This window comes from Phymastichus coffea, unplaced genomic scaffold, assembly GCF_024137745.1.
Source record: "Phymastichus coffea isolate CEN01 unplaced genomic scaffold, Cenicafe_Pcof_1.1 PCOF00005, whole genome shotgun sequence".
Classification (NCBI taxonomy): domain Eukaryota; kingdom Metazoa; phylum Arthropoda; class Insecta; order Hymenoptera; family Eulophidae; genus Phymastichus; species Phymastichus coffea.
Window position 1 is genome coordinate 3,084,789 of NW_026706816.1, and position 15,791 is coordinate 3,100,579.

The 15,791-nt window shown below is 39.0% G+C and overlaps 1 protein-coding gene across 4 annotated transcripts in view; it reads right to left on the reverse strand.

Moving 5' to 3' along the window:
• The window catches only part of LOC131667620 (sorbitol dehydrogenase-like), a 918,386-nt gene that overhangs the window by 273,292 nt on the left and 629,303 nt on the right, over nt 1–15,791 (reverse strand). For all 4 annotated transcript variants that reach the window (XM_058941163.1, XM_058941187.1, XM_058941169.1 and 1 more), the window contains one exon: nt 7,135–7,319. In XM_058941163.1, the coding sequence (XP_058797146.1) occupies nt 7,135–7,319 (185 nt within the window). The remainder of the gene's footprint in view (nt 1–7,134; nt 7,320–15,791) is intronic.

Below are 15,791 nucleotides of genomic sequence, written 5' to 3' on the forward strand. Positions count from 1 at the left end.
CCGCGACAGACTAGAAACGCTATAAATTGCGAAACTGTAGAAAAGATCGTTCAGATGGAAATCAAATCTACGAGAGACATGATCGCACGAGTGAGGAGTGATCTTGAGGATTTGGATGGAATTATCAAAGAAGAATTACCACGAATAAAGTCAAGTGTTCAAAATTTAGAAAACAGTCGTTTAGATGGAAGTGGTGGTGGAAGAGTTGCACAAACCAACGAGACATTGTTATCCAAGACGAAAGTACGACATTCGAGGTATAGATAAGACGTTGCAAGCCGACCTCATCGATATCCAAGCCTACTCTAGGCAAAATCATGACTACAATTGTCTTCTCACGATAATTGATAATTTTCCAAGTACGTGTGGACTGTGCCGGTAAAAAAGAAAACTGATAGCGATGTGACAGCGGCCATGAAATCTATTTTAGCGAAAGATAGATCGCCAAAGAATCTTCATACGGATAGAGGCAAGGAATTCTACAATGCAGATTTTCAAGTTCTCGTGAAAAAATATAATATCCATCTGTATTCTACCAATATTCTCTTAAAGCTTCGATATGCGAACGATTTAATGGCACGTTGAAGATCGCTACGTGGAAAAAGTTTAGTTTCCGTGGGAACTACAAATGATTAATCAAATGACAATAATCGCAAACACAGTACTATTTGTATGAAACCTATCTAAGTCACAAAGGCGAATCAAGCTCAAGTATTAAAAAGTTTTGTATAAGATGTTGAAAGAAGAAGAAGAAGAAGAAGAAGAAAGTCAAAGTTCAAAGTTAGTGACAAAGTCAAAGTGAGCAAAGCGAAGCAAATATTTGAAAAAGGATATACACCAAATTTGTCATAGGATATACACCAATAATTACAATTGTGCGCGTGGTACCAACAAATCCAACTACTTATTATTTGAAAGATTATCAAAATCAGCCTATCCTAGGTGGCTTCTACGAGCAGGAACTTCGGAAAACTAAGTGTCCCGATATCTATCTAGTAGAAAAAGTTATTAAAAGGCGTGGTAATCAAGTTTTAGTAAAATGCTTAGGATTTGATGATTCGCATAATAGTTGGATAAATAGAACTGAATTTTAGAATGAAAACTATCTAGATTAAAGAATTAATAAATAAACACTCATTTGATTTGAAAAATATAAAAGAAGTGTTTTTTTTTTAACGTACATACATTGATACATATTTATGCAGTCGGAAATTCCATACAGCTATTACCCTTATAGGTGAGAAATCATTTAAGTTTATTAGCGTAATCTGCCATATCGGTCAGCAGCTTTTCATTTACGATCAATGCAGTCGATATCTTGTTTGGTAGACACAGCTTAAACTAATCGTTCACTTCAACTACGATTTTTGTACCGAATTATGTTTCACCTTGTTTCAGTTCGGTGATCATATACTTGGATTCTGTCTTCAATTCACGAATCTTCTAGTGAGTTCGAATTAATGACATTACAAGCTATATTATTTAGCTGCGCATGATCCATCTGTAGAGAAAATGATATTTAAACTCAGTTGACTTAAAGAAAAAAAAACAACAACAACAAATTTACCAAAATCATAATTACCTCGAGTAATCTCAATCGCGAACTTTTTTCTTTTAATTTTTTATCGACAAAACGAGCTTCCAGTAAGTTTCTTTTCCTTAGAGCAAGTTGATTTAAAATGAAATTAGAAGACTGCTGTTGCTGCTACTGCTGCTGCTGCCACTCACTACTACTACTAATACTACTCGTCATTGCAGGTAACTTTTTCTCTGAGAGAATGAGCTCTGCAGCCTCGAGTGCTGATTGATATAACCCGTTCCCCACTCCAGTCTTTTTCGGCGGTTGGCTGCTCAACGGCGGTAGTGGGTGGCTCGAGTATAATGACATGCGACTTGTATACCTGCGCGCGCTAGCAACTGGCTTACAGCGTAGCACGTACATACACCCACATAAAAATAAAATTTGAACTGAAAATGAATAATGATCCGTTGAAATGTACAACTAAATCAGGAACTACGATCGATGCAGTATTTTCAAGATATTTACATAATTTAGAGTCAATAATTTATATTACTTATTTCAGTTACAACAAACCGATTATTTCATTTTTAGAATTACAAAATAAAACAATGTTACTATAACCGAAGTTACAGATGATGATCACTAAAATTGTATTGAGTTAATTATTACCGAAATCACATACGATAATGAATGTTATTAATACTTCAATAAATTTATTTATGAATAATTAATAGAGCTTATTATTTCATTATTAGTTAGAAACTAATTATATATACCATTTCTACACGATATGAGTTTGAACGTCGCTCTTGTCGGCCGTCCCCAGACTGCCTCCTTTTTTCTTGTCAAAAGGCTTATTACATACATGACATATCGTAGCATGAAGAAAAGTAAATGTTTCTTGGAAGGTTAAATTTTCCATAGGCTGTGGGCTTTTATACAACTCGTGAAGATACTTGGTCAAATAATGAAGATTGTGAACAAACCACTTGGCTGGACCAACGTCATGGATGGTATTCTGTCTGTAGCTTTGATAACACGAAAGAGAGTCATCATAGCTACACTTGACGAAAAAAAAACCAACACTGTACGGTTTGTGACTGTGATAGATCCGTTCATCGTTAAACACCGCTTCCAAGAGACTCTCAAAACAAACGGTACACCGCACTTATTTTTAAAGTTTTCAAATTGTAAAAATTTATCTTTCTCACTGGGACGCACAATTTTACACATATTCACATTATTACAATTGATCTCGTGCGCTTTTAACCTCTGTTTTGTTCGAAAATAGTGTAAGCAATGATCGCATATGTACGTTTTAGATCTGCGAAATGACAACTGTCGATTCATCAATCGAGATAAGTCTTTTATCCAAACAAAGTGTATTATGTAAGGTATACTGGAACGTTCCATTTGCTCTTCGTTCACATCGGCATTAACCTCGATATAATAATTTTTAACTTGAAGAAGATTTACGTGTTTTTCTTTTTTCTCATCGGTCAAATGTTGCGGCAAAACCTCGTAGGACCCATTATTCAAATTTCAAAAGTACACTGAAACGTCGTTTTGTTTTTCAAATTTCACGACTTCTTTCGGGTGTACCGGAAATGATGGATTTTTGAAATTATATTTGTCTTGATAATCAGTATAGGTAGGAAAATGACATGCATTCTTTGCGATTGGATGTAACGCCGAAAGGATGGCCCATTTGAAACATTCGTTGTCGTTGTTCTGCACATTCACACAGGCTTTCTTTGTTTTAATAGGCTCGGGCAATTCAACGTAAGAACCAGTCCTCATAGGATTGTACTTGCTGATATTTACGGTTAAGTTTAATATATATATATATTTATTTATAACTTATGTTACATTTGGTTTACAATTCTTCTTTAATATTTGTGTCTCGTGTCAAGTTTGTGCAGTTGTTAATGTATGTCTTCTGTGTGTGTATGTGCGTGTGTGTATGTGTGTTTTGTGTATACGTCTACGAATGTAGGTGGGTCTGCAACTCTTGAGTCTCTGTCTTCTGCGCCTGTCTGTTCAGCTTTTCTCCTCATTTTTCTATTGCTTAGAGAGGAAGAGAAGACTCTTCCTCTCTCTCTCCGAGATCTGCCTTTTCCGCTCTTCTTTTTTTCTCTTTGTTACTTATTTTCTTTTTTCGACTTCTTCCTTTGCTACTTTCTTTTGCCTTTTTACCTTTGCCTTTCTTTTGCTTTAGCTCTCCTTCTTGCTAATCATTTATCTTGTCTTTCTCCTTATTAGAGCTTTGACACCTTTTTCTCATTTCCTATTGCTCCCTCTGCCTTTCATTTTCTCAACCTCACTTATTTTCCTTAGTGTCTTATATTTTTATCTTCTTGTTTTCCTTTTTCCTTCTCTTCTTCGTTTCTTTTTCTTTTCTATTCTTGCTTCGTCGTCGAATACCTGCTTCCTCTCGATTGTATAGTTGCTATTACTTGTGTTTTGTGTGTATGTGTGTATGTGTATGTTTGCGTGTGTGTGCGTGTTTTGTGTTTATGTGTGCGTATGTAGATGTGTTTGCGAGTCTTGTGTCTTTACCTTCTGTTTCCATCTGTCCTTATGGTCTTGTAATTTCGTCTTCTTGTTTTTCTTTTTCTTTCTCTTCTTCATTTCTTCTTCTTTTCCATTTTAGCTCCATCATCCACGCTATCTTTTCTTTGCTTTCTATTATTATTTTTTCCCATTCTGCCCCTTCCTTTTTGCTTTTTTCACATTTTTCTACTATGTGCTTCCAATTTCCTCCCATTTTCATACACGTTCTGCATCTCTTATTATCTTCTTTTTCCCAATACCTACTTCCTCTCGTTTCGTTACTTAACCTAAACCTTTCCCTTATTTGTAGGCCTTTTATTCTTCCCTCTCCTTGAATTTCCTTTAATCTGTACTTTTTCATTTCTTCTTTCAGTTCTTTCCACTCGTTTATGTATCTTGACTTTTCTAGCTTTTCTTCTAGTTCTTTTTTCCTTAGTTCATCTCTTATTTCTTCCCAAACCTCTTCTTTCATATCGTCTTCCTCTTCCTTCTCTCTGTATATTTTACTTTTTTCTAGCCTTTCCTCTCTCTCTCCTCCTTCTTACCCTTTTTATCTTTTTCATTTATTTCCCTTTTCATTAGTTCTCTCCATGCATCTTTTTTTATTGAGCCATCTCTTTCTTCTCTTATTTTGTTTTCATACCTCATTGCTCTTTCTAATGCTGTTTCTTTCATTTCTTGTCTTCCTGTTTCCCATCGTATTCAGTAAATTGGGGTGTTTCTATCTCATCGTAATACCCTCTTTATGTATTTTAGCTGTAATCTCTATTTCTTCATATCTCTTCCATCCCCAGATTTCTCCTCCATACATAATCACGCTTTTCACCAGTGCGTCGAACAGGTTCATCTTTAACTCCCAATTTTCTTTAAATAGCTTTTCTCCTAACCCCCATAGTCTTCCGAGTCCCATATTTATTTTCCCTTCTACCTTCTTTATCTGCTTTTTATTTCCGTTATTTCTGCTTATTACATATCCTAAGTAGTTGTACTCTTTAACCATCTCTATCTTCTCGCCTACCTATTCGAATTCTTCGTCCTTCCCCCTTCCTCCTCCACTCCTACATTTCATCATCTTTGATTTTCCTACATTTAGCTCTAATCCCCTTTCTTCCTGGTACCTTATTAATTTTAATTATATTGCGTTTATTGTTCCTCTTTTCTTCCTGAATCCCATCTGCGTATCGCATAGCGTTTCTATTGCATCTAGTTCTCTTTCCAGCTTTTTCCTCAGTATTTCCATATATATTGTATATCCCGCGTCCATCAGCGTTATTCCTCTATAGTTTTTTACTTCTTCATTCCTCCCTTTCTTATATATTGGTACTATTATTCCCTTCCTCCATTCTTCCGGATATTCCTCTCCGTTCCATATTCCGTTTAAGCATTTTGTCATATCTTTCAACAAGCCTTCCGTGCCTTCCATCCACGCTTCGTTTACTATACCATCTTCTCCTGTTGCCTTTTTCTTTTTCATTCTTCTTATTACCTCTTTTACTTCTCTTACTTTAATTTGTCCACCTTCCTCTCCTTCGCTGTCTTCGGTTTCTTTTCCTTTGCTTTCTTCCTTTTCTTTCGCTCCCAATTATTCCTTGAAATGCTTTACCATTCTTCTTTTCCTATGTTTTCATCTAATCCAATTATTTTCTTCCTATTGCAATTCACTTTATCCCAGAATTCTCTTCTCGTCTTATCTTTTCTTATTTCTTCTGCCACTCTTTTCCCCTCAGATTCTTTCGCTCTCTGTATTCTCTCTTTGCTTCAAGGTATTTGCCTCTGTCTCCTTCCCCTTTTGCATAAATTTCGAATTATTTTAGTTTTTCAATAACACAATGAAGATTTTTTCTGACGACAGCAATAAGTCTGACAAAAAGCTAGAGAATGAAACAGAATATCGTTTTTATTCAAAACTTGATACTAATCTAGATAATCCTTCATATAACATTAAAAGGTTGATGTTGTAAATATATTCTGTTCAAATGTATGTATGCAATCATGCAATCAAATGAAAGATTCAATAGTAAGTTTAAATTTTTATTTTTATTATGACATTTCAGATAATGATAAGTACATACTTCACTATGTAAAGAAATACTATTTAAGGTTATATTAAGAGCTTAAAATATTATTTAGGTCATATAATAAAGTACACTAGGACGTATATATGCATTCCACATAAATTTTTTTTGTTGATTTATATAAAACACGATATTTAATAATAAATGATTTACAGTACCAAAATTTGCATTGAGAATTCAGATTTTGATCCTACAGAACCTATATTTGATCAAGTATCTGAAATATTTAACGCAACCAAGTCGTTACCTAGGACGGAATCTAAAAAACTTTACCAACTACAAATAGTTCTACTGATATATGAAGAACATTTAATAAATCTAAATGATATCAACTCTAACATGACTAATATGGCTTTTGTAATAAGTTTTATAATTAACTTTTTAATCTACTTATAGTATTTTCATTCTACGTAGATGGCGTACGGAAAGGAACATTATGCGATAATTAATCAGTACTTTTCGATTTTTTTTTCAATATAATAAATAACATCAAAATATAAGATGGCAAGCGCGCTAAACAATGCTAATAGACTAAAAAATTTTATTATTCGACTGCAGATATTTATAATTTTATTTGAGGTGATATTTTATATGAGATGAGGTGAAGGAGTAGTCATGTTCATAAAAAAACTATTGTTTACTAAGGAAAATTTATAACTATGAAAGTTTTTAATGAACAGAAGTACGTTTTTAGGTAATTTCGATATATAATTTCCGAATATAAACCTGTTATATGTATTAATTAATTTTTAACTACCAAAATTCAATTTGTTACTGTAAACTGTTTCAATCTATGTCTAGAAACCACGTATCAATTTTTATTTTTATTACTTTTCATTACATTACTTTTAATTATATGTATATAAATAATGTTTTTGGTTCTTTTCGAAAAGTTGCAATTGTTTCTTAGATTTCAAACTTTAATTTTATAATGCGTTAGAGATCTATCTGTGTAATAACGTGATAGTACCATAACTTTCTTACCTGTTATAATCACATTTTTTGCTCCCATTGCTTCAGCTACAAGTAAAGTAACGAGACCAATAGGGCCTGCTCCCATAATTAAAACACTGGAATTAATACCAATACCGGCGCGTTTACAAACATGTACACCGACTGATAAGGGTTCTAATAATGCTCCTTCTTCCAATGATACATGGTTAGGTAATCTAAAAAATAATCAGTTTATTTATAAAATTGATATAATTGTAATAAATTATTGAAAGAGATATGGTAGTGGTTGTATTATATCAAGATTTATAATTGAGTACTCGGATAATTAAAGTCCTTTTATACTACTGGTTGATAAAGAAATTATTTATTTCATGACGTAACAGACATTTGATAATAAAAATAAGTGAAAATTGAAGACTATAATATAAAATATACATGTATGGGTAATTCTTGGCTATTTCGATTGACTTGTAACTCTTAGGTCACGGAATTTTTTTTAATTTGGCATAATTATTGTACACATAAAAGTGAGATTTTTCCCAAATTTTGGAGACGATACATGAATTATATCAAAAGTTGTTAACAATTAAAGAAAAATGATAAAAAATTTTCAAACGGCTATATTTTAAAAATTATTAAAGATATCGAAATCGGATTTTTTTGAAAATACTTATAATATCTTAAAATTTCGAAATAATTACAACAATAAACAATACAAAATTTTTTTCGAAAGTTATAAACTTTTTGATTAAACAATTGCTAATATCTCAAAAAGAGTAATCTCAAAGAGGAGAGTAACCACCGGCAGATAAATCGTCAAAGGGTAGCCCTATGGGAACTCCGATCGTCCGGACCGAGGTGGTTCGAACGAGAAGTAACGTCACTTTACCACACGAGAGCACGGTGGTTAGCGCTATGATGGGCAAGGAGCAGAGCTGTGGAGCCGCCGAAACTGTTTCCCGATATTCCCCGGAACAAGAAACGCGCTGGTGGCTGCCGGTGAAAATAGGAGACTTCCAAATACGGGCTCTCTATGATCCGGGAGCTTCCACTACAGCCATGGGTAGTAATGCTCTGCAAATAGCGTCCATGCTAGGCGTCAGGTTAGATACCTCCCACGCAGGTACGGCAGGGCTACCCGACGGTCGTAAGTTGACGATCGTTGGCCATGCCACGTTGCCATTCACCGTAGGGGAGATGACGATGCCGACGAGGGTGGCTATCCTCCCAACCCTCGTCGATGAATGTATCTTAGGAGTGTATCTTAGAACTTTATTAGGTTGTTTAGAGCAGTACTGGATCCGGATGATGATACATTACTGCTCAAGAAATCACAAACCAAGATGAAACTAGAAGTAGCTAGTTTGGAGGCTGGTCCGGGATTAGCTACTATCGGACTAGCCGAGGTAACCGCCTCTCGACAGGCGATATTTCAGAGGACCATCGACGAGGCCTTATCGCAGGCCCCCGTGGGACTGGGACGAGCAACAGGCATTGAACACGAGATTCGAGTCAATGAGACAAAATCGTTCAAGACCGAACGCCGACATTTCACTGCCTTCACCGTACCCGGACTAGGATACCTCCGATTCGTAAGAGTATCATTCGGTCCCTCGTACGCCGGCGCCACCTTCCAACGATTAATAGACAGCGTGATCGGACCCGAGCTTGGCGGTTTCTCTTTCGCCTGTTTGGACGATATCATAGTAGTATCGTCCAAATTCGAAGATCACGCACAACGTCATAAAACAGAGTTGGATAGGTTGTATAAGGCTGGCCTCTCGATTGATCGAGAGAAGAGTGTCTTATGCAAGTCTGAGGCCACATACTTTGGATTGTTGATTACCCACAATGGAACCGGACGAGATGACGATATACTGGAAGATGGAACCCGGCCACGAGATGACAACGAGACCTCTACCACCGAGGGAACCGAGGCGATGAGCGTCCCGCCCAATGCGAGCGATACAATGATACACGGAAACGGGAGCGCTGACACTGCGGGCAATACACTCCGAAATGACGACGCGACAACTCCGAGCTCACCTCGCCGTACTCGTCGTGGTCCCCCCAGCCGAGTCCCACTAAATACCTCTTCTACTAACGCGACGAAGCGCCCACGAGGAAGACCTTGTAAGTGCGCGCGAACCACACACACTACACAACACCGACAGACTACTCGAGCCCCTCCTCCCATCATCGGGAAAAGGAAGAGGGGCAGACCACCGAAAACGACAACCGTGAATGCATGAGACACGGCGAACGAAGGACCTGGGAGACCGACGCCAAGGACCCCACCTTCGACTCTGGCGACGAAGGCCCTGGGCAGCCGAACAGGCGCCCACCTTCGATATCCAAAACTATTCAGGATACTAACTTGCTGGATTATTACAGGATGCAGATCACGCTCGAACAATTCGAGCAAGCGGCGGCCACCCTCATCGGCTTGGACTTGGGTCCCGCCGTTGAAGGGGTGGTACATGCCGCCCTGCACCTCATTGGTGCCAAAAAGGAGGAGGAGGTACGAGCACGGGTACGAGCTCACGAGAGCTCGTCATCCATGCTCATCGAAGAGCTCTCGACAGCGGATCCTACCGCGATGCCGTCGACGACTCCCGGCATCGCGCGCGGTGATACCACGCCGCTGCCCGGACCCCCAGCGGGGTCTATCCCGCTAAAGGCTCCGACGTCATCCGTTGGCACCCAGATGGAGGAGGGTGCCACCGACGCGACCTGGCGCCCCAGGTTCATTAGCCAGATACCCCCGTCTGGCGAACGGACCTGGAAGGAAATAGTTGAGGGGTTGAGGAAAGTCGAACAAGGCTGGGCGACCCTCAACGCCCTCCAACGGGCCGTGTACGCCGAATACGACGCGTACGCGGCCGCGGGACACCACCCAGACGATATGGACCACTGGGATAAGGTGGTGTCCCGCCGTCGCCAATTCGCGTCGATACTTAAGGAAGTGCAGCGGCGTCACCGCCAGGCCCTCGAGGGCCCGGCGGGTGACCTCCACATGGACCTCTCCCAGCCTCCGATCGTCGGAGCCAGGTCAACGGCTCCGGAGATCAGGTCGGGAGCCACTTCGCGTCAGGGTTCACAGACGTGCGGGGTGAACCTGGTGGTAAACGTGGATGGCAGCCAAGGGGGTCAAGCAACGGGGCCCATCCACATTAATGTGGTGGTGGGGCCCGCGGGTGAGGACCCCACGGTCGAAAGGCCGTTGTGATCCGCCCCGAACCGCAAGGACGGGTTGCCGCTGACCCCCAGGGAACGAGGCCTTCCACGTGGCACCCTATCCCGCGCACAGTGGGAAGGGTGCAACGTGTGCCATTACCCCGGGGTGACCCGCACGGATCGCTGCCTCCGCGTACGACGGCTCGCCGACCTGGTCCAGGAGAGGCTGGGATGGGAGGCGCGCGGCCGTCCTCCTCTGGACGACCAAGGACGGGAGGAATCGCCAAGACCAGCCAGGTGATCTTGCCCTGCCCCCGTGGGCAGGGTCACTTCTACTCCTGTCGACGAAATAAAAAATAAAACTAAAAATATCATGGACTACGAACCTTTATTACCCTTTCTCCTCTCTACCTCGGAAAAGATAGCGCTAATGGAATTATCGTCAAGGACCCCGTAGGTCCAGACTGGAAGGGGGCTGTGACGGTAAGCGTCAAATTAGCGCTAGTAATATAACCTAATTGCTGCTCGCGGGGGGCAGCACCTACCGGGGAGACGAAAAACGTGACAAAGGAATTCGGCACGCGAGCAGACAGAACGCGCGCGATTGAATTCGAACCAGTGAAGCACTGACCATCATTGCGTCCGCCCGCTTTTGTTTTTGCTATCGCCGATCTACGTGCGCTAACACTAATACGATAAGGGAGGAACATTCAGCCTAGTGCCAGGAGAGTAACCGCCGTTGACGTGGTGCCACACGCCTGCAGAGGGAGGGACCCGAGCCGACGAAGGAGAGTGTGTGAGGTTTCGCCATCGAGGGCGAAACCGTGTGCGCGCGAATTCGCGACCGGCAAAAATAAACAAAACAGTTCCGCGCAGTGCGACTACTTTTCGTCCGCTCCGTACGCCTGCAATAATAAGGTAAGCTGGCCAGCTTAATCTCGCGATCGCGGTTGCATGTTTAATAATTAATTTCCGACATTCGAAGCGTGCATATAGCGGCTCCAATAACAAAGAGCAGCGAGCGTCCCGACAATACGTGTTGTCGATGAGCGAGCGTCGATGTAAACAAACGTGCGGGCCGACCTTATGTAGTATTTGAGTGATAATAAAAGGTTCTGTTCGTGTTACTAACAAGTGTTTTTCGACTTGCTTAATGCTTATGGCTTCCACTCACTTTTTCCTAGATTAGATGACTTATTGGTTGACTGACGCCTGTCTCCGCATGCTCTCCGGACTACATTTTGAGCATAAATAATTACGTTCGCCCTCTCAACAAAGTCGCGCGAATAAAAATATAATTAAATGGTATTACCCCGTTACAAAGTATTTTCAAAAAAATGCGACTTCGATATTTATTAGTTTTTAACATATAGCCGATTGAAAATTTTGTATCATTTTTCTTTAATTGTTAATAAATTTTGATATAATTAATGTACCGTCATCAAAATTTGGGAAAAATCTCACTTTCATGTGTACAACAATTGTGCCAAATTAAAAAAAAATCCGTAACCTAAGGGTTACAAGTCAATCTAAATAGCCAAGAAATACCCATATATTGTAACAGGCTTCCAGTTCAGCAATCTGGCAAACTCCACGTACGTATATACGAGGGGAGGGGGTCAATAAGTATTTACAAAAGGAAGGAAAAAAAATTTTGCGTATGTAATTTTTTTTTATTCTTCAACATTATCTCCTTGAAGGTCGATACATTTTATTAAACGGCCTTCCAGTTGTTTTAAGCCATCAGAAAAATGTGATTTCTGAAAACCCTCAAAATAGGCATTTGTTTCGGCGATGACTTATTCATTCGACGTGAATCGTTGCCTGGCAAGCCATTTTTTGAGGTCAGGAAATAAGACAAAGTCACTGCGGGCCAAATCAGGCGAATAAGGTAGATGGTCAATTAATTCGAACTTTAAATCGTTAATTTTTGTCATCGAAACTGCACACGTATGAACACGAGTATTGTCTTAAAGAAAAAGGCATTTTTTTTGTTCAAGGTAGGACGTTTTCCTCTGATTTTTTCTTTCAGCTAACCTAATAATGACGCATAATATGGTCCAGTGATCGTCTGGCTCTTTTCCAAGTAGTCGATGTAAATGATTACATTCGCATCCCAGAAAACCATGTTCATAATCTTGCCAGCTGATTTTACTGTCTTTGCCTTCTTTGGGGCTGGTTCTCCTGCGGTAATCCATTGTTTGGACTGTTCTTTGGTTTCAGGAGTGTAGTAGCGTACCCGTTTTTCATCTATAGTTACGAGTCGATGCCAAAAGTCTTCCGGATTACGACGTATACGTGCCAAAAGAGCCTCAGAGGTGACCACGCGGGTTCGTTTATTTTCAACAGTGATCAAACGCGGCACCCATCTTGCTGATATTTTTTTCATCCCCAATTTTTCATGCAGAATTGAAATGATTATACCCTTTGATATCCCTATGGCCTCAATTAATTCTCGCAATTTTAATCTCCTATCACTCAACATCATATCGTGGATTTTGTTGACCATTTCGGGCGTACTCACTTCTAGAGGGCGTCCTGACCGAGGTTCATCTTTTGTTGTTGTACGGCCACGTTTAAAATCATTTATCCAGTTATAAACAGTCTTAAACACAGGAGCACACTTGCTATGAACGGCGTTCAACTGAACTGTGATTTCTTTTGGTGTAAGGCTTTTCAAATAAAAATGTTTTATCACCGCTCGAAACTCTGTTTTTTCCATTTTTCAAATAAACAAATAACTGTTTATTCAACCAACGCTCACAAAAAAACGACTTAATGAATCGAGCTGAAACTTTGTACGATATCTAGTTAGTAGTATTGCTTGCCAAAAACATGATGATTTAAGCGTGACGAGCGCCATCTCTTGGTTTTTGTAAAGACTTATTGACTCCCACCCCACGTAGAGATATAAGAAGAAATTATAAGCCTTAGTGTGTTTTGTACAAAACTTAGTTCGGTATCGCAGACACGACGTTTATAGAATAACTGTGCCTGTGGATCGTGAGATAACGACATGCAGTATTACGCTGTTATTGTAAATTTCGAAAAACTGTGCATAGATGCGTTCTAAAAACAATAGGATAAAGAAGAATCTGAAATTGAACATTTATAAAACTAAAGGGGCATTTGAATACAATAGAATAACTAATGCGAATAAGAGAAAGACAGACTTAATAAAAAGCTTGTAGAGAGAGAGGAAAGAGAGAGATATCGGACTAGTTGACACTCATTATTTCTGCCGTAGTTGCAGAAACCTTGGCATTATTGTATCTTCTACTGTATTGCTTTAGCAATACTCGCTCGCGTGTGCCATGGTAACGGATCAGATGAATAATATTGATAGATACTTATCAAGTGAGTTGTAAAATGTATCAATTTATTAAGTACATCTATTTATAATCACACCGTTTTATAAGTAAACACTCAGTTTTGGTGCCTCGTTGACCAGCATTCATAAGTGAAGTCGATGTCGATATCTGATGATAACGCGACAATAGGCTGATGCCACAACAAGTAGTATATGTACGATAATGCAATTCCAAGAGAGTACTATACCAATACCAATCCGCGGCATGTGAATCCACATGTGTCGTATGAGTGAGCACCACGTGGTTAGTGAGAGCTTTTCTCTTCCACATATAAGTTCGTATTGCGCTGTACCAGTCCACGTTCAGTCGAGACAGAAAGAGAAGATGTACAAAATAGTGCAGTATACCAGAGATCTACACTTTTGAGAGAGATTGATTGATTGATTAACCATTTATTTAACCTTAGGGTATAACCCCGTAGGATACAGGTAGTGAAACCGCAATATATAAAATTTACAGTAAAAAACAAGCACTAAAAAATAAGGCAATAGAAGTTACGGAAACACATTCGAGAAACAATGATCTTAAAACTAAATAAAAAAATAATAAATAATAATAAAAAGCAATAAAAAGCATAGTAAAAAAATTTACAATTAAACTTAAGATTAAATAACAAAATAAATAAAATAAAATAGAATTAAGAATAAAATCGGTGAAAAAACGCAAATATTTAATAAAACAAATGAGTATTAATAAATAAAAAGCAAAAAAGCAACTAGAGGTGAACATGAGTCAGCGAAGAGAAAAACACAGATATAAAGCAAGTAATCATATAGGCAACGAAAGCATAATAAGTATAAGCAACAGTTCAAAAACACCGAAAGAAAAGTAACCCGGTAGAAAAAAAGGGGAAAACAATAAAGATTAACAATGATATGATAAAAGGAACAATTAATGAAGTGAATTAAAGGGAGAAAAATTATACGTAAGGTAGGATCCAGGATTATGTAGATAATTTGAAGTGGAAGTAAAGGCTGAGATATTGAAAGGAAGTAAGACGGCTGATAGCTTTAAGAGAGACGAAAAATTTGAGAAAGATTCGGACTTGACTCTATGATGAAGATGCTGCTGCTCAAGTATTGTGAAAAATGAAAAAAGGCAAGACTTGAGTTCATCGTATCTGTCTATATCAAAGTCTGTAATTAAGAAGAAACATACCATGAATTAAGGCAGAGTTGTATCAGGTCTCAGTGCGAGGTACAGGATACGAAAAAGCCATAGGTGAATTGCGAGCAGAAAGTTTAATGTGGGATTGATTCCAAGTTTGAAAATAGGTAGTGAGATATGTTTAGTGTAGAGAAGAGACAGTCTTATAAGTATGAAGAATAAGTCAAATGTGTCTCAAGGGAGAGCCAACCTGCCAATAATGATAGCACTGCTAATAATGAATACATTTGTCTTAGCAACATTAAGCTGGAAACCATTGAGCCTGGCCCAATTAGCTGCACTCTAACAAGACCATCAAGGATTTCAAAAGGTAAATAGTGATAGTAAATTTAGATATCATCGGCAAAGATCATGTATCGGCAGAATAATAGTATTTTAGGCAGATAATTTATAAAAACAACAAAGAGTAGTAGTGCCAGGACACTACCCTGAGGGACACCAGTCTGAGCATGCCAACCACTGTGAGACCAAGCCTACCTGATCAACAACAGCCTGCAGCCGTTCAGTCAAGTAGCTGAAATACCAATGGAATGTTGAATCAGCAACCTTGCAGGCTCTTATTTTAGAAATGAGAAAATCATAAGGAATCGTATCAAAAATCTTAGATAAGTTGAAGAGCAAGAGGATAGTAACTTGTCTCGATTCAATAACATACCTTATATCATCAAGAAGACCCAACAAACCGGTTTTAGTCGATTGGCCCCTCCGGGATCCAGTCTGTTTCTCATCCAATAGATTATGAGCACTTAAATAAGAAGAAAATTATCTATAGAGTAAATGTTCCATAATCTTGAATGGCTTGGAGAGCTGGGTTATAGGTCTGATATGAGAGGAAACCTAGGGAGCTTTGGTTTTAGATAACAGATGGATAAAGATGAACTTCCAGGAGGAAAGGAAAGTGGATGTAGTAATAGACTGGTTAATGATATATGTTATTTGCAGAGCAAGGGCATTCAAGTCAAGCTTAAGCAT